This window comes from Hylobates moloch, unplaced genomic scaffold (genome assembly GCF_009828535.3).
Source record: "Hylobates moloch isolate HMO894 unplaced genomic scaffold, HMol_V3 SCAFFOLD_8, whole genome shotgun sequence".
Taxonomy (NCBI): Eukaryota; Metazoa; Chordata; class Mammalia; order Primates; family Hylobatidae; genus Hylobates; species Hylobates moloch.
This window is the reverse complement of record NW_026652283.1, coordinates 35,345,202-35,363,663: the sequence shown is the minus strand read 5'-3', so window position 1 is coordinate 35,363,663 and position 18,462 is coordinate 35,345,202. Positions and strand designations below refer to the sequence as shown.

The window sequence follows — 18,462 nt, the reverse complement described above, 5'->3', positions numbered from 1 at the left end:
CTTATAAATGTGACTAACATGAAATTGATCAAGTGTTGGTACATACAAGTGTTTCTGACCTGCAAAGCTGAGGAATGGACTCTGGGACATGGTGACCCCACCAAGTGAGCCATGGGGCTTAGCCCAGCAGCCACAGCCAACCTGTTTCCCCGGCAAACTCCTCTATCTTAGTACTCTAATCAGGAACACCTCTTTCTTCTAGTACATTCCATATATCCTGTGTCACACTGGATTGAATAAAGTCTCTAACTGCCCAGATATACCTAGTAAAAGATAGAATGACTGACTGATTGGGGGGATCACACAAAGCTAGAGACTGGATAATCTGAGCAAAGCAGAAATATTTTTTCCCATTCAATCCCATTCTCTCTTTTAGTTAAGAGACAAAAGATAACGAGCCTGGCTTCCTCATTCTCTCCACATGCCCACGGATTTTGAGAACATCCAATTACTCCAGGCTTACCCATGTCTGGGGCTTTAGGACACAAGGCTGGAGGTTTGACAGCATCTTCACTGGCCACTTCACCCCAGGCCTCCTGGGCATCAGTCTCAGCACTTTTCTGCCCACACCTAGGGAGACCTGTAGCCTCCCCGACAGTCCCCATGGCCCTGACTGTAGTCCGAGCCCTCATCAGCGAGTCCAGTTCCTCATAGAAAGGGCATGTCCCTGGTGGGTGGCTGCTCTTGGCCTTCCGGTAGCTTCGAAGGAGGTTTTTGAATCTGTAGCGACACTGCTCCAGTGTCCGCAGAAAGCCCAGAGCACACAGCCGCTCTGCAATGGCCCGGTACACCTGGCTGTTCTGGTGACAGGTGCGAAGCTTTTCTGAGAATGGGGACTCACTGAGAATTGCCAGGAAGGCCTTGGTCTCCTCGTAGCCCCAGTGCACACCTGCTGTCAGGAGTGAAGAGTTGAGAACTGTGAGATTTAATGAGATGTGCCTAGGTCATCAGAGAATAGAGTCACCTGCCCTTCAAAATACCTAGAACATATGCATGTCAGAAACTATCAAGGTACCTGGAGAATATCCCTTTGCTTCTCAGGGGCATGCTAAGACAGCCAGCCAGAGCTTCCCACCCTCACCCTCTTCTAAGAGATTCTATTAACACTTCAAGTCTTGGCTGAAGGTGAGGACTTAGGTAGCCATGTTATATCAATTATATCAGGTGATCCCATGCCCCTGGCTTTAGCTGATTAGTTCAGGGAAAGACCTGTAATCGGGATGTATGTGATTTTCCCCATATTCACTCAATACCTGTCCTCTATTTATTTTATAAATTCTCCTTTTTTTTTTTTTTTTTTTTTGACGGAGTCTTGCTTTGTCGCCAGGCTGGAGTGCAGAGATGCAATCCTGGCTCACTGCAATCTCCACCTCCTGGGTTCAAGCAATTCTCCTGCCTCAGCCTCCTGAGTAGCTGGGATTACAGGTGTGTGCCACCACACCCAGCTAATTTTTGTATTTTTTTTAGTAGAGACGGGGTTTCACCATGTTGGCCAGGATAGTCTTGATCTCCTGACCTCGTGATCCGCCCACCTCAGCCTCCCAAAGTGCTGGGATTACAGGCTGAGCCACCACACCTGGCCATAAATTCTCCTTTTAACAAAACGTGAAAGCTGAGAATTCCTAAAGATTAGAGACATAAATGAGTTTCAAATAGTCCTGCAAGAAAGGCTAAATGAGGACACACTTTCCTCCTTTGCTGAGGAAGGAAAAGGAGGTGGTCTAGTCTCAGCTCCTCTGCAGGAAAGTGATGTAGCCCAGGAAGGCAACATGGTGGAGGGAAAACCATGGAAAATCGGCAGGCAGGAGCCACAGGCTCTGATCCAGGCTCTGCTCCTACCTGTGCATCTGTAAGACGCCTCATCTCTTGGGCTTCCATGTTTGCACCTTTACAATGATTGGGTGTTTCCCAGACATTGATTATTCAAGTCTACGCTGTCGTGATTTCTGCCATTATCTGTTCAATATTTCACTCGCCGTCACTCTTTACCTAAATTTGCTATCTGTGAAATCACAGGTTGATGCACTCATGCAAATTAAGAGAAATATATAAATACAAGAATTTAAAGTTCATTCATGTAACATCGATGATCATCATCCCATGCTACTAGTGACACACTTTTGGAAATACTGGATTCACTCTTTGAGGCCCCTTAAGGCTTTAAAAATGTTTGCTTCTATAACTAAGAAGACTTTTGCAAAGAGACTTGGTCACAGGAAAAGAAAGTTGGAGTTTGAGGATGACCTAAGGAACATGGCTCTTCACTCTAGTGGCTTCAATCCAGACTTGCAGCCTGTGCCCTGACCTCAGGGAATAGCAGTCTAGCTGGTAGGAGGGTTGGAAATCTGAATCTGACTAAACCCCCATGTTCTTACCAATACGACTCTGGAACAGAGCTGGGGCCCCTGCAATCCTGGGCCCCCGGGTAGACTCATCGTTGACCAGGCCAGCACCATTACAGCCTTCTGCCATTTCTTCAGGCTCCCAGCCCCCTTCCTCCTGCTCATCCATCTCTGTGTCACTGTCCCCGAGCCTGGGGAGTGCCACGGCCTCTCCTGGGCCATCTGTGGCTCTGATGGCTGTCCGAGCCCTGACCAGGGCCTCCAGCTCCTCATAGAAGGGGCAGGTACCTGGTGGGTGGCTGCTCTTGGCTTTCCGGTAATTCCGTAGGAGGTTTTTGACCCTATAGCGACATTGCTCCAGTGTCCGCAGGAAGCCCCTTGCCCTTAGCCGCTCTGCAATGGCCCGATATACCTGGCGGTTCTGGTGACAAGTCCGGAGCTTTTCAGAGAAAGTAGATTCGCTCAAAATTGCCAGGAAAGTCTTGGTCTCCTCATAGCCCCAGTGAACACCTGACACCTTCATGTCCTCCACATCCCACTGGTATTGTTCTTCCCAGGCTCTTGAATCCCTCCAGGTCAATGCCTGAGCTGGCTCATTATCCAGGCTGTAATCTGCAGTGCTCCTTTTCCCAGAATTTATAAGACTTAGACCCCAAAATTCTGGTCCTTGCTCTTTCTCGGAGGTGATACTTGGTTTTGAAACTGGAACTCCTACAAAAGGAAGAAGAGAAATGACAGAGTAGAAATGGTCTGTTGAGCGGCATGTTTGTCCAAAATCTCCCTGAAACTTCTATCTTTTCCTTGCAAGAGGCTGACGAGAAATTCCCATGTTGATCCCATAAAATGTCTACAGGAATAGGGAGAGAGAAGAGGTAACACGACCACTATATAAGAAATGTTAAGTGACCTGTTTGCTTCGTTCATTTGTTTGTTGTTGTTGTTGTTATGAAACATGAAACATCATATAGAGTGACTCATTGGTCCACAGATGGGCTCATGACCTAAATTGGCCCAATTAGACTGAACTCCATGGCTGGAGGAAAGGGGTTTGTGTGTGTGTGTGTGTGTATGTGTGTGTGTAGTGAGTCTCTGTCCTGCTAGGCATCCATTGCCACCACTGGCATCTATCTTTTGACCATGAAACAAAACAGCTTTAATATGAAGCTAACACTGAGGATGGCAGACAGAAAGAAAGAACAAAGACCCATTAGGACATTGCTCAGCTAGTCTGTACTGTGGTTGGAACATGCCCTCCTCTGGACTTCTAATAATGTGAGAAAATAAATTTCCTTGTTTTTAAAAGTTAGCTATGTTTAATGGACTGCTATCCCAACAGCTCCCAGCCCTAACAAAATAGGAAGCCTTTAATTAAAATAAATATTTGAAGAAAACTAGATGAAAAGGATTTAGAGAGGTATAAGGATAATCTAATTCAGCGTTTCCCAAAGTCTGTTCCTTTGAACAGTATTTCCCCCAGATATCATGTGTAAAAAGGGGTTCCACTGTCAAGCAAGTAGCCAGCGAGCTTCTGGTATCTAAACTTACCATGAGTCAGGCCTATCAGAGTCTCTTCTATTTCAGCTATTCACGTGTCTAACTCCCTGCACAGTGATCCCAGGCTCCACAGGGAAACGGCTCCCTATTATTTGGCTTGCCACATAGGAGTGCCCATAGAGAAAGGAGTCTGTGCTGGTTATATGGGCTTCAGGTATTTTGGGCTCTGTGATATTTATTCCTATTGGGTTTAATTCATTGGTCTCATGGGTTTAGTTCACTTAAGTCTGCCTGAGAGAGAGAGATCCTGTTTACAGTGCTAAAAAAAAAAATCAGATTTCTGAGATGGCAGGCCAGGCCTGGCCCCTGGACTGTGGTGAATGGACTGAGGTAAGGAAGGTAATGTGCCCAGAGACGGCAGGCTCTTGGAAGCCATCCTGCCACCCCATCTCCAGGCAGACTCCATCCCTGCCATAAGAGTGCTGGCTACAAAGGGGAAGTCTTCTTCCTATGTCTGAAATTCCAGAGACTGCAGAGCCATGATTCTTAAAGGAGCGGCAAAACCCTCTTTGGGAACTGAGTGTATCAGAAGCATGACAACATCACCTTCAGAGGGTACATCTCCTTACCCAGGCACACGCTGTTCCCACAGTCGTCTCCTGGGGGGTCTTTACAGAGCTCCTTCTCAGCATGTTTGCCAGGGCCCAGGGCTTCCTGCGAGATGCACAAGACAAGGACCCCAAACATCACTGACCTTTGACAACAGCCTAGGAACCCTAGCAGGCCCCCAGGAAAGATGATGGGAACAGAGGGATACCATGTGTGAAGCTGGCATCATAAGGAGCAGGATGGCCATTTGGTACATACATGTGTTTGGGGATGTTCGGGGCCCAGCAGGCTGGGGGTGAAGGGCAAAGGCTAACACCCTGGGCCTCATGCCCTTTTGCTGAGCAGAGGTCATGGAGAGAGAGGAGGAACACTGGGTTGGGGCGGGGGGGGGGGGGGCAAGAGCACAGGAGCAGCAATGACAGGAAAGGAAGAACGAGTAGCAGCTTACCTGAGACTCAGCTGTCACCTCCCAATCTCCAACGCTCCCCATCTTTGGGAGAGTAGGGACTCGGGGAGTGAGGACAGCTGAGGAAAAGAAAAAGTCACTGAAACCCAAGCTCTGGTTCCCAAAAAATCACCTCCCTTTGAGATTGGCTTTCCAAAAGTCACACTTGGATCAAGCTAGGGCTATCCCTATGGCCAGTACAGACTTCCCCTTTACTTCCCTTCTAGAGTGTGTAGCTCCTAAGCTGCTGTGAGCGGTGTGCCATGTGGGAGATGCCAGCCCTGACCTTCTGTGGTCACCACCCACTCCTGTCCCAGCCTGCACCTGCTGCAGGACTCCAGCTACAGCAGGGCGTGATGGCATCATCGACAGCCACAGCCTCTTTACGAGGCTTGCTTACTTCTCAGTAAGTGTGCCCACCATACTGCAGCCTATCCCTTGCCTTGAATTCTGCACATCCTTCTTCCCCATGCACCCTTCCTCACCTCCCATCCCTCTCCCCTGCAGAAGGCCTCATTCTCTAATGTTCTCAGATTCTTGTACTCACCACTCTCTTTCAAAGGCTGTGGTGCCATCTTGGCATTTAGATGATTGGGAAGGTCAGGGCATGTATTCTTCACCCCCTTCTTCTGGGACTGTCCCTCAGGCCAGGGATCCACTGGCTGCAGCTGGAAGCTCTGAGCTTCTTCCCCTGTCTTTAAGGGCCTGGTCTCTTCTGTATACAATTCCAGTTCCTACACACAAATAGCCAAAATTCCCAGTCATCAATTCAATAAGACCCACTTTGGTATTTTGAGTACAACTGCAGTCCAGAGGCTAACAGGCTCTTTTAAGATCCAAAGTGGCTTGAAATAGGATGAGAAAGCCATCAGAGTGAGTTCGGTAGGTAGACCAGCATTTATACCACCAAATGAGTACCGTCTGTTGAACACAGGGTGGCAATCCAAGTGTTTCAATGACAGTCCCACTGTTCAAAACATTTTTGATTCATAAAGAGATAAATTATGTAAAATTTGTGTAACATTAAAAAATAACCCATAAGCATCAAAAATAGGTTGCTTACTTTTTAAATGATCAGAAAAAGATAAAAGTTACCAAGTTGTATGTTAAAAGGCAAAGGGAGGCATAAAAACAGGAAAAAAAGATAAAATTATGACCCCAAATGCAATTGCTCTAAATATCTCTGCTGAAAGACAAAGATATTTTTAAAATAAAATTTTTAAAAAGGACAAAGAATTACAGATGGAGGCTGGGTGCAGTGGCTCATGCCTGTAATTCTAGCATTTGGGGAGGCTGAGGCAGGGGAATCACTTGATGCCAAGGGTTCAAGACCAGCCTGGGCAACATAGCAAGACCCTCACCTCTATAATTAATTAATAAATAAATAAATAAATAAATAAATAAATAAATAAAATTAACCAGGCATGGTGGCACATGCCTGTACCCCCAGCTACTCAGGAGGCAGAGGCAGAAGGATCACTTGAGCCCAGAAGTTTGAAGTACCAGTGAGCTATGATCATGCCACTGCACTCCAGCCTGGACAATGGAGTGAGACCTTGTCTCAAAAAAAGAAATTAGATGGAATTTTAAAATGAGATAAAAGTATGTGTTGTTAATCATACAACAGAAGGACATGCAAAAGACAAGGCACTCTAACTCAAAAGGAAAAAGGAAGTGGCAATTTTCATTTCAATGTTGGATTTCAGGCAAAAAAAAAAAGGTACTCAGAGATATAGAGAAGATATTTAAAATAAAAGGGAATAATCAACTAAAATAACATTACCCAATCGACTTCATCAATCATACAGCTAATTTCTTATCTCTATTTCTCAGCTGGTTCCAAGTTCAGAGGTAGAGAGGTCAATGTGTTATCCTGGCTATAAAACCTCAAAAATATAACAATCTCAATACTTTATAGAAACACCTAACTTTTAAAAACATATTTCAATTTTTTTCAATAGATAATAGACTCACAAGGTTTAGAAACAGAAAATACATACATGGGTATATTCAGTGAAAATGCCCCACCTCCATCCATCTTTATCCCATCGACCCCGTTCTTTTCCCCTCTCCTCATCACAGGTAACCATGTTCTTCTGCATTCTTTTAGAGTTTCTTTCTACATACAAGCAAATGTAAATGTGTATTCTTAGCTTCCCTCTTTTTTATACAAAAACTTATGACTAGATATACTGCTCTGAGTCTTATCTTTTTTTAACCAAAATAATAACAACTATCTTCATTAACTTACTGAGTTTGCCAAACGTAGCTCCAAAACTTTTTTGGCTGGCCTGAAAATTCAGATCCACTCACAGAGAAGGATTTTTACCATTGAGAAGACATATAGGAATGGGCCATGAGCATCAAGGGCCATTCCAAATAAGAAGAACCACCAGTGTCCTGTGTGACTTCACAGGAAGAAAATGTCTGCTTATCAATCTTTTTATATAGTCATGTTAAAAAAATTCACTTTGTTATCATTATAATCTACAGAGGAACTGTGTGACTAAATTCAACAACAATCTTTACTCTCAACCCCAGTTCCTCCAACTATTACCATCCCTAAGCAAAGATTCTGATTCCATGGATGGTAATTTTGGACACAGAAAGAAGTAGATTCAAGTGACAACCAGGAGACAAAAAATTAGTAGGTCAGACTTCTAGTTTCCAAGAAGTCTGTAGAGTCTAGAAGTTGCCACTCTAGACTCTACGGTTACAAGTAAAAAGCTGAACAAACTGAAACATCAACAACTCTCCTTAGATCTGTCAGGGAAGTGACGTCACAGGGGAAACCACTCTCCCCAGAATTGGAGAGACAAACAGGTAGAATCAGAGAATCACAACTTAGTGGAGCAGAAGCCTCTGTGGGAACCAGTTCCGGGGAGAAAATCCTGAACTGTAATTGATGAACGGCTGGAAGGTCAGTGTGGACAACTGTGAGAGGTAAAAACTCCAGGGCACTTAATCACGAGCAGGGGCACATTTTTGTAAGTTTTATCTCCAGGAGCTCAACCAGATCCTCACAGTGAATATCAGAGAAAAATCTCTTCATGCTTATGGCAGATGGCAGGAAAAAAGAACCATTTTGAAGTATGCCAGGGCACTTGCTCTTCTTAATAAGTCCTGTCCTCAGCAGAAACTATTTTACCAAAGCCTAACCTAACTGTCGGAAGAGAAATATGCAATTCCAGCTCCCTCTGCTCTTCCACGTGGAAGATAAGAAATACCCAGTACAGCCCCCTCTAGGCATCCTGTCCCACCTAAGATGGGAAAAAATTGAGAAGCACTGGCAAAGGTCAGAGTCCAGGGACACAGGTACACCAATATAAGACCTAGAAAAAAGAAGAGCAAATTAAATCCAAAGTAAGCAGAAGAAAAGAAATAAAAATTGGAGCAGAAATAAATGAAATTTAAAACGGGAAATCAATGGAGAAAATCAACAAAACCAAAAGCTAGTTCTCTGAAAAGATTAATAACATCAATAAGCCTCTAGTCAGACTAAGAAAAAGGACAGTCCAGGCACGATGGCTCACACATGTAATCCCAGCACTCTAGAAGGCCAAGGCGATGGATCTTTTGAACCCAGGAGTTCCAGACCAGCTTGGGAAACGTGGTGAAATCCCATCTCAACAAAAAAAATATATGTACAAAAATTAGCTGGGCATGGTGGTGTGGTCCTGTAGTCCCAGCTACTTGGGCGGCTGAGGCAGGAGGACTGCTTAAGTCCAAGAGGCAGAGGGTGCAGTGAGCCAAGGTCCTACCACTGCACTCCAGCCTGAGTAACAGAGCAAGAACCTGTCTCAAAAATAAAAAAGAAAAGAAGACAGAAGACAAATGATTAATATCAGAAATGAAAACAGAGACATCACTACAGATCCCACAGACACTGAAAGTATAATAAAGGAATATTATGAACTACATAAAGGTTAATAAAGGAATATCTATGGCCGCACACTTGATAACCTGGATGAAAAAGACCAATTCCTTTACCCACCCCATCTGCCAAAACTCACACAAAAATAAACAATCTGAATAGGCCCATATCTATTAAGGAAATTGACTGAATAATTAATAACCTTCAAAACACAAAGCAGCAAGCTCAGATGGGTCCACTGGTGAATTCTACCAAACATTTAAGGAAGGAATTATAACAATACTATCTCTTCCAGAAGACAGAAGCAGAGGAAATATTTCCTTATTTATTCTATAAAGCCAGGATTTACCCTGATACCAAAACCAAAGAAATTACTTACAAGGCAAGAAAGCTACAAACCAATATTCCTCATGAACAAAGATGCAAAAATCGGCTGGGTGCAGTGGCTCAGGCCTGTAATACCAGCACTTTGAGAGGCCAAGGCAGGCGGATCACCAAGTCAGGAGTTTGAGACCAGCCTGGCCAATATGGTGAAACCCCATCTCCACTAAAAATACGAAAATCAGCCAGGTGTGGTTGCAGACACCTGTAGTCCCAGCTACTCGGAAGGCTGAGGCAGGAGATTCACTTGAACCCAGGAGGCAGAGGTTGCAGTCAGCTGAGATCATGCCACTGCACTCCAGCCTGGGCGACAGAACCAACAAGACTCCATCTAAAAAAAAAAATGCAAAAATACTCAACAAAATATTTGCAAATCAAATCCAACAATGTATAAAAAAGAAATTACACACCACAACCAAGGGGGATTTATCCCAGGTACGCAAGCCTGGTCCAACATTTGAAAATCAATTAACGTAACCCATCACATCAACAGGCAAAAAAAGAAAAATCACATGATCATATATTATATCAACAGATGCAGAAAAAGCATTTGACAAAATCCAACACACATGATAAAAACTTGGCAAACTAGGAATAGAGGGGAACTTCCTCAACTTGATAAAGGACATCTACAAAAAACCTACAGCTAACATCCTACTTAATGGTAAGAAACACAGTGCTTTTGCACTAAGATCAGGAAAAAGGCAAGGATGTTCTCTCTCACTATTCTTTCACACTGGAAGTCCAGACTAATACAAGATAAGAAAGGAAACAAAAGGTACGTAGATTGGGAAGAAAGAAAGAGACTGTCTTTGTTCACAAATGACATGATTGTCTATGGAGAAAATCTAAAAGAATCAACAAAAAAAACCTCTGGGAACTAATAAGCAGTTATAGCAAGGCTGCAGGGTACAAATATACAAATATGCAAAAGTCAACCGCCTTCCTATATACCAACAATGAACAAGTAGAATTTGAAATTAAAGGCATAATAACATTTACATTCTCATCCAAAAAAATGAAATATTTAGGCATACATCTAAGAAAATATGTAGAAGATTTACATGGGGAAAACTACCAAAGAAAGGCATCAAAGAAGAACTAAATAAATGGAACAATATTCCATGTTCACAGATAGAAAGGCTCACTGTCATCAAGATGTCAGCTTTTCCCAATTTGATCTACAGATTCAACACCCAATCAAAATCACAGAAGTTTATCTTGTGGATATCAACAAACCAAATGTAAAGTCTTTTTTTGTTCGTTTGTTTTTCTTTTTTTTTTTTTCAATAGCAATGGGGTTTCATCATGTTACCTAGGCTGTTCTCAAACTCCTGGGCTCAAGCAATCCGCCCACTTCGTCCTCTCAAAGTGCTGCGATTACAGGTGTGAGCCACTGCACCTGGCCATGTGCAGTTTATATGAAGAAGAAAAGACCTGGAATAACCAACTCCGTATTGAAGGAGAAGGAAAAAAAATCAAAGGAATGACACAGCTGACTTCAAGATTTACTATAAACTACAGTAGTCAAGACAGTGTGGTATTGGCAAAAGAATAAAGTGATCAATGGAACAGAATAGAGACCCCAGAAATAGTCCCACATAAAGATAGTCCCACATAAAGATAGTCGACTGAACTTTGATAAAGAAGCAAAGGTAATACAGTGAAGCAAAGATATTTTCAACAAATGATACTAAAACTGGACGTCCACATGAAAAAAAAAGCTTACATCCTATCCTTCACAAAAATCAACTCAAAATGGATCACACACCCTAATGTTAAGGTCTTAATGTTAATGTTAAAATGAAAAACTATAAAATTCCTAAAACATAGGAGAAAACTGAGATAATGTTAGGTATAGCAATGACTTTTTAGATACAAAATCAAAGGCACAATCCATGAAAGAAATAATTGATAAGCTGAGCTTCATTAAAATTAAAAAACTCTGCTCTATGAAAGATACTGTCAAGAGAATGAGAAGACAAGCCACAGACTGGGAGAATCTATTTGCAAAACACACATCTGATAAAGGACTGTTACCCCAAACATACAAAGAACTCTTAAAACTCAAGAGTAAGAAGACAAACAACCCAATTTAAAAACGGGCAAGACTTGAACAGTCACCTCACCAAAGAAAATATAAAGATGGCAAGTAAACATATGAAAACATGTATAACATGGTAGGTTATTAGTGAATTGCAAATTCGAACAACAATAAAATACCACTATCTACCTATTAGAATGGCCAAAATCCAAAACACCAAATGCTGGCAGGGATGTGGGGCAACAAGAACTCCCATTCATTGCTAGTAAAAATGCAAAATGGTACAGCCACTTTGGATGACAGTTTTGCAATTTTTTTGTTGTTGTTGTTGTTGTTTTTATTATTATACTTTAGGTTTTAGGGTACATGTGCACAATGTGCAGGTTTGTTACATATGTATCCATGTGCCATGTTGATTTCCTGCACCCATTAACTCGTCATTTAGCATTAGGTATATCTCCTAATGCTGTCCCTCCCCCCTCCCCCAACCCCACAACAGTCCCCGGAGTGTGACGTTCCCCTTCCTGTGTCCATGAGTTCTCATTGTTCAATTCCCACCTATGAGTCAGAACATGCGGTGTTTGGTTTTTTGTCCTTGCGATAGTTTACTGAGAATGATGTTTTCCAGTTTCATCCATGTCCCTACAAAGGACATGAACTCATCATTTTTTATGGCTGCATAGTATTCCATGGTGTATATGTGCCACATTTTCTTAATCCAGTCTATCGTTGTTGGACATTTGGGTTGGTTCCAACTCTTTGCTATTGTGAATAGTGCCACAATAAACATACGTGTGCATGTGTCTTTATAGCAGCATGATTTATAGTCCTTTGGGTATATACCCAGTAATGGGATGGCTGGGTCAAATGGTATTTCTAGTTCTAGATCCCTGAGGAATCGCCACACTGACTTCCACAATGGTTGAATTAGTTTACAGTCCCACCAACAGTGTAAAAGTGTTCCTATTTCTCCACATCCTCTCCAGCACCTGTTGTTTCCTGACTTTTTAATGATGGCCATTCTAACTGGTGTGAGATGGTATCTCACTGTGGTTTTGATTTGCATTTCTCTGATGGCCAGTGATGATGAGCATTTTTTCATGTGTTTTTTGGCTGCATAAATGTCTTCTTTTGAGAAGTGTCTGTTCATGTCCTTTGCCCACTTTTTGATGGGGTTGTTTGTTTTTTTCTTGTAAATTTGTCTGAGTTCATTGTAGATTCTGGATATTAGCCCTTTGTCAGATGAGTAGGTTGCAAAAATTTTCTCCCATTCTGTAGGTTGCCTGTTCACTCTGATGGTAGTTTCTTTTGCTGTGCAGAAGCTCTTTAGTTTAATCAGATCCCATTTGTCAATTTTGGCTTTTGTTGCCATTGCTTTTGGTGTTTTAGACATGAAGTCCTTGCCCACGCCTATGTCCTGAATGGTATTGCTTAGGTTTTCTTGTAGGATTTTAAAGGTTTTAGGTCTAACATGTAAGTCTTTAATCCATCTTGAATTAATTTTTGTATAAGGTGTAAGGAAGGGATCCAGTTTCAGCTTTCTACATATGGCTAGCCAGTTTTCCCAGCACCATTTATTAAAGGATCATACTCTTACCATACGATCCAGCAATAATGTCCCTTGGTATTTACCCAAATGAACCGAAAACTAGGTCCACACAAAAACCTGCATATGAATATTTACAGCAGCTTCACACATAACTGCCAAAATTTAGATGGAACCAAGATGTCCTTCAGTAGGTGAGCAGATAAATAAACTGTGGTACATCCACACAATGGAATATTATTAAGCATTAAAGAGAAATGAGCTAACAAGCCATGAAAAGACGTGGAGGAAGCTTAAATGTATACTACTAAGTAAAAGAAGCCAATCTGAAAAGGCTATATACTGTATGATTCCAACTATGTAACATTTTTTAAAAGGCAAAACTATGGAGACAGTATAAAGATCGGTGTTGCCAGGGGTTGGGGGAAAGGAAGAATAAACAGGTAGAACACAGAGGGTTTTTACAGCAGTGAAGCTACTCTGTATGCCACTGCAATGGTAGATACATGTTACTATGTCACTATAATGGTAGATACAGTTTATAATAGGGCTCGTAATGTCATACATTACAGAATGAATAACATTAAGAGCCCTAACATAAACTGCTACTCTGAGTGATGATAATCATGTATCACTGTAGGTTCATCAGTGGTAATAAACGTATTGCTCTGGTGCAGGGATGTTGATAGGGAGGCTTGTCGGGGAGGGATGGGAACTCTCTGTACCTTCTGCTCAATTTTGCTGTGAGCCTAAAACTGCTCTAAAAAATAAAGCCTGTTTTTTAAAAATCCCTGTGCACCTGATGGAGAGGAGGCCTCTGACAGAGAGGGGGATTCAACAAGATGGTGATGACAGAAGAAACAAGTAACAATCACAAAATAGCAGAGCTGAAAGATCCCTGTTAGGAAACTACCTTAGGGGCCATTTAGTCCTGTAGGCACCAACCTTTTTCAGGTTCACTTTGAGGAATATTATAACCATATTTCATCCCATTATTAAGACTTGAAAAATTTTACTTCCAGAGAATGCAACTAAGTTATATATCTTGCAATGTAAGATCACAAGCTACATTTGCACCTGAAAAAACAAGCTCCTCTGCTACTTGTCCATTTGTTTTGAAATTTGTGAGCACTCAGGAGCAGGTAGGAAAGTTTAAAAATAAAAAAAGTCACAGTAAAAACAAAAATACATAATAGAGAAGATTCCATTACCTTATTTTTTTCTCAATTTTAGAAGTAGTTCAACTTTTGGTCAGCTCACAGGGGCATAATTTGAGAACCTTTGGTCTAGTCCAACCCTCTCATTTTACAGATGAAGAATCATAAAGACCTTGATTTAAATCAGTTTTCATCTCTGGGTCTCAAGTTCTTTATCTTCCAACTCTGAAGCCCTAAAACTTCCATTTGTTTCTTCACTGCCACTTAAGACAAACGGCTGGTTTCTTTAAAAGAAATAATATAGGGGGGTGGAGTGGTACATTAAAATAAGGCACACTCTCTCATACTTAGTTCTGTAACTTTATATATTAGTCTCCGTGTATCTTCTATCAGTTTGTAAAGGAATCCAAAGAGCAAAGCCACCGGACTTAAACCTTTGCCCCCCCAACCTCACACTGTATAGAACTTTACAGTTTAAACGTAGAGAAAACCCCTGCCACTTGCAAGGGGTGTGGTCCCAAACCTGTAATTTCCCCCAGCAAAATGTGGGTAAGTAAAATATCACAAGAATTACTAACTATAACAAGTGGAGAAAAAGGCATGTTTAGATGAAGGTTCTGGATCCAGCTAAAGGATCTGTTCTACATATACCAGCTTTGAAGCAGGATTCAAAATGTGTGTCATAGCAAAATTATGTGTTATATCATGGGCTTTCAGGGGACACTTGCCAATTGTTGAAACTGCGAATGTTAAATCCATACTTTCATTTCCCTTACCTCTGCTCTATCATGTAGTTATATAAAGTTAGATAAGTTACTTACCTCTCCATCTCTGTTTACCCATTTGGCAAATGGCAATGATAGTAGCACCTGCCTTACTGGATTGCTGGGTTGATTAGATGAGGGCTGTATATGTAAGCTTAGACCAGTATCTGACACACAGTGAGTGCTCACAAAGTGTCAACTAATATCTCATTTGAGCCTCATGGCTCAGAGGTATTTTAATTCCCATGGTTTGCAGAGGAGGCATCCGACATGCAGCAGAAAGAACAATGACCTTGGAACCTAAGGATTTGGCTTTAGGCTCTGGTCTGTTCACTGATGACCTTTGTGGGCCACCTGGCATTTTGTTTTGTTTCGTTTGTATTTTTTGTAGAGACAGGGTTTTGCCATGTTGCCCAGGCTGGACTTGAACTCCTGAGCTCAAGCAATCCACCTGCCTCAACCTCCCAAAGTGCTAGGATTACAGGCGTGAGCCACCACTCCCGGCCAACTTTTTGGCTCTTAGTTTAATCTATAAAATGGGGACAATAGTACTATTTCTGTCTACCTACGTTACTGCTATAAACACTCAGAGAGATCACATATGTAGAAAGATTTTGTTAGGTATAAAACACGAGTTAATCATATTGTGAATATGGTAGTGGGAGGCAGTTTGGAGTAGTGGTTAGGCATACCAGCTTTAGAGTTAGAATGCCTGAGTTCAAATCCTGACTCTACCATCTAGTAGCTGTTGAGACCCTGGGCAACTTACCTATCTTTTCTCTGTCTCTGTTTTCTCACTGGTAAAATTAGGATAATAGTACCTATCTCATTCAATTGTTGACAGGACTAAGTGGATTAATACATGTAAAGCACTTAGAACACTGCCTGGTATACAGCAGTGGTCAATAAGTGTCAGTTCTCAATAACTATTGTTATTTTTATTGTGAATTTGGCAATTATTAACCTAGTCACAACCCCGCTGCCTTGCCTGACCCACTCCTCTGCAGGAGAAGACTGTCTCACCGGCTGTCCCGCAGTCCTGGTCTCTCGGTGCCAGTCCTCCACCAGGGCCACAGCCTCCTCACCACTCTCAGGGTGGCGTGCCTGCACCCAGGTCTGGACCTCCCTAGGCAAGATAGTCAGGAACTGCTCCAGCACGAGCAGCTCCAGGATCTGCTCTTTGAGACGGATCTCCGGCCTCAGCCAACGACAGCAGAGAGCCCAGAGCTGGCTGAAGGCCTCGTGGGGTCCAGCTGCATCCCTGTATTGGAATTGCCTGAAGCGCTGGCGGGAGGCCTCTGGGCCAGAGACAGAGTCACGGTCCTTCTCCCGGAGTTTGGATTCTGATCCCCACGAGTCCTCTTCCAGTTTCACAATCAGGAGTTCTTCAGGCTCTGGTTGCGGAGATGCCTGGGCTTGCGATTCCAGGGCCACAGCCATTGTCTACCTCAGACGCCTCACTTCAGCTACGCCGTCCTCATCCGATGTCTTCCTGCATCTATGGTGAGTCCTTCAAGAGGCTCCTAGAAAAGGGACTGCTCCCCAGGGCTCTAAGGCAGAAAGACAAAGGATAGAGTGTGAGCAAAAGGATGCAGAAGCTTCATTCTCTCCCTTCCCCCATATCTTCTGCCACCTTTGCATGGGGGCAGAGGTGCTAAGAGATGCCCCTTTCCCGTAGGCAGGAAGTAAGGCCACAATCTGGCACCAAAGCCAGTAGCACCTACCTTACTTGATTGCTGGGTTGATTAGATGAGGGATATATATAAAAAGCTTAGACCAGTGTCTGACACACAGTGAGTGCTCACAAAATGTCAATTAATATCTCATTTGAGCCTCACACTTTGAAGGAAGACAGCACAGTATTCAATCCTCTAGGTCATGCCTGAACACCTTAGCCTGGCATCCCACACCTCCATGATCTGGCCCAGTGTAGACTTCCTCCCTCCTACACATGTCCAAAGTCCAACCTTCCCTCAAGTTGGGTTCCAAACGTCACCCCCTCCATAATGCCTTTCTTCCCTAATCTTAAAGCTTGGCTGGCATTCCTCTAAGGATGTTCTCCTTGCAGAATCCAACAGCTCTACGCTATCCCCTGGCCATCCCACCCATTTGGCATTATTCATCATCCCTATACATGACTCCTACAACTCCAGCAAGGACCTGTTTCCAGACCGCCAGACCCCAAAATCCAAACCCCTTCATGACATTTCTACTTGACTGTCCCTTAGGCACCTCAAACTCAGTGAGTCAAAAACTGGATTTGTTATTTTCTCCTGCAATCATGTCTGCCTTCTGAAGCTCCCCCTTCGGTGAAGGCACTGCCATCAAGTTCTCCACACCAGAAACCTGGTCATCATCATAATCTAAGATCCCCCAAATCCAATTCATCACCACATTGCGTCCACATGGCATCTCCATCTCCAATGCTACCACTTCAGTGCAGAGAATCATCATGTCTTCCACCTGATCAGTCTCCTAACACGTCCCTGCCTCCACTCACCTCACCCCAACCTCTGCTCTATTCTTTGCACAACAACCAAACTAGATCAAAGCCTGACTACACCACCTCCCTGCTAAACACCCTCCAGTGATCTACCATTTCCCTCAGGACAAAGCACAAGCCTTACCCAAGCCTCCAACTCATCTCTTTACCATGCTCCACTAGTCATGGTGCTCCAGAAGCACAGCTTTCAGATCTTACACCACGCTGCCCTCTGAACCTTCCCCTCTTTGGGAAGGTCTCCTTTCGGAATGGTCTCCTCCCTTCCTTCAGCTAGCAAGGTCTCAGCTTAAATTGCTCTTTTTCCATGAGGCCTTCCCTGCACCCTGAAACAAGATTCAGTCCTCGACCACAATCTCCCATAGCATCTTACATTTTCTCTCCCATAGCCCTGATCATCCTTCACTGTAATTTTCTTACCCACTAGATCATTAGCTTCCCAAGAGACCTAGCACAGTGCTCAGCACATATAGGGAGTACTCGATAAATAATAAAGTCATGAATGATCCACTAATGATGATGGTGTGACATTAAGCAAGGATTGCAATTAATCCCTTTCTGTGCACACTAGATAAAAAATAAATGACCTTCCTGCTCATGCCAAAAGGAATTCCTTTCTCTTTTAGTTCCATGTCTCTGTGACACTTACCACTTTCTACACTGTATGAGACATTGTATGAGAAGGATGTGCGTATCTACGTGTGTCCCAGAGGAGATTACAGCCTCTCTGATGGCACCCATGCTGGGTTATCTGAAAAAATGAGCTCTCTGTGTCATCCCAACAAGTCTGGGTGACATAAAAAATGCCCACTCAAAGGAGATCATTAGCTGCTTCCAAGTGGGAATGACACAACTGAATTGAGAATGGAGAGATGGTGGTATTTTTCATTTTGGGCAATCTGACTGGACTGAAGAGAAATAAGGCAAGGGTAATAAAAATTAAAGTCTTGCCCTAAAGGCCTCCATATGCTTAGGAAGAGGCTTAAAGCACAACTCATGGCTACCTGGCAGCTTCCTACTCATCTTTCAACCACCAGCTCAAATGTCACCTCCTTTGATAGGAGTTCCTTGACATGCCCTTTTCATATCCTGCCCTCCAAGAATTGCCTCCCATATCCCTAAAGCAACTGGTACATACCTCTAATACAGGTATTATCCTACACTATTGTAGTCACCTGTTACTATATCTGACAGCCCCATTATACTATATTACTAGAATCAGTATTGTATGTTACTCATTTCTGTATCCACAGTGCTCAACCCAGTATCTGATAAATAGCAGGGCCATTAAAAAGTTTTATTACCA

The 18,462-nt window shown here is 42.9% G+C and overlaps 2 protein-coding genes across 6 annotated transcripts in view; one reads left to right on the top strand and one right to left on the bottom strand.

Moving 5' to 3' along the window:
* The window catches only part of CSMD2 (CUB and Sushi multiple domains 2), a 701,208-nt gene extending 685,460 nt beyond the window's left edge, over positions 1-15,748 (top strand). Inside the window, exon 72 of the mRNA XM_032160157.2 lies at positions 15,664-15,748. The gene's annotated coding sequence lies outside the window, so the exon portion shown is untranslated. The remainder of the gene's footprint in view (positions 1-15,663) is intronic.
* The window catches only part of ZSCAN20 (zinc finger and SCAN domain containing 20), a 32,680-nt gene that overhangs the window by 9,960 nt on the left and 4,258 nt on the right, over positions 1-18,462 (bottom strand). For 2 of the 5 annotated variants that reach the window (XM_058443458.1, XM_032160167.2), the window contains exons 2-7: positions 15,680-16,206; positions 5,438-5,624; positions 4,894-4,970; positions 4,466-4,550; positions 2,376-3,053; positions 464-892 (exon numbers count right to left, since the gene is read on the bottom strand). In XM_058443458.1, coding sequence (XP_058299441.1) covers positions 464-892; positions 2,376-3,053; positions 4,466-4,550; positions 4,894-4,970; positions 5,438-5,624; positions 15,680-16,096 — 1,873 coding nt within the window. In that variant the 5' untranslated portion in view covers positions 16,097-16,206. Of the gene's footprint in view, positions 1-463; positions 893-2,375; positions 3,054-4,465; positions 4,551-4,893; positions 4,971-5,437; positions 5,625-15,679; positions 16,713-18,462 lie in introns of those variants that run through there. The other 3 variants (XM_032160168.2, XM_058443459.1, XM_058443460.1) reach the window with 3 other exon arrangements.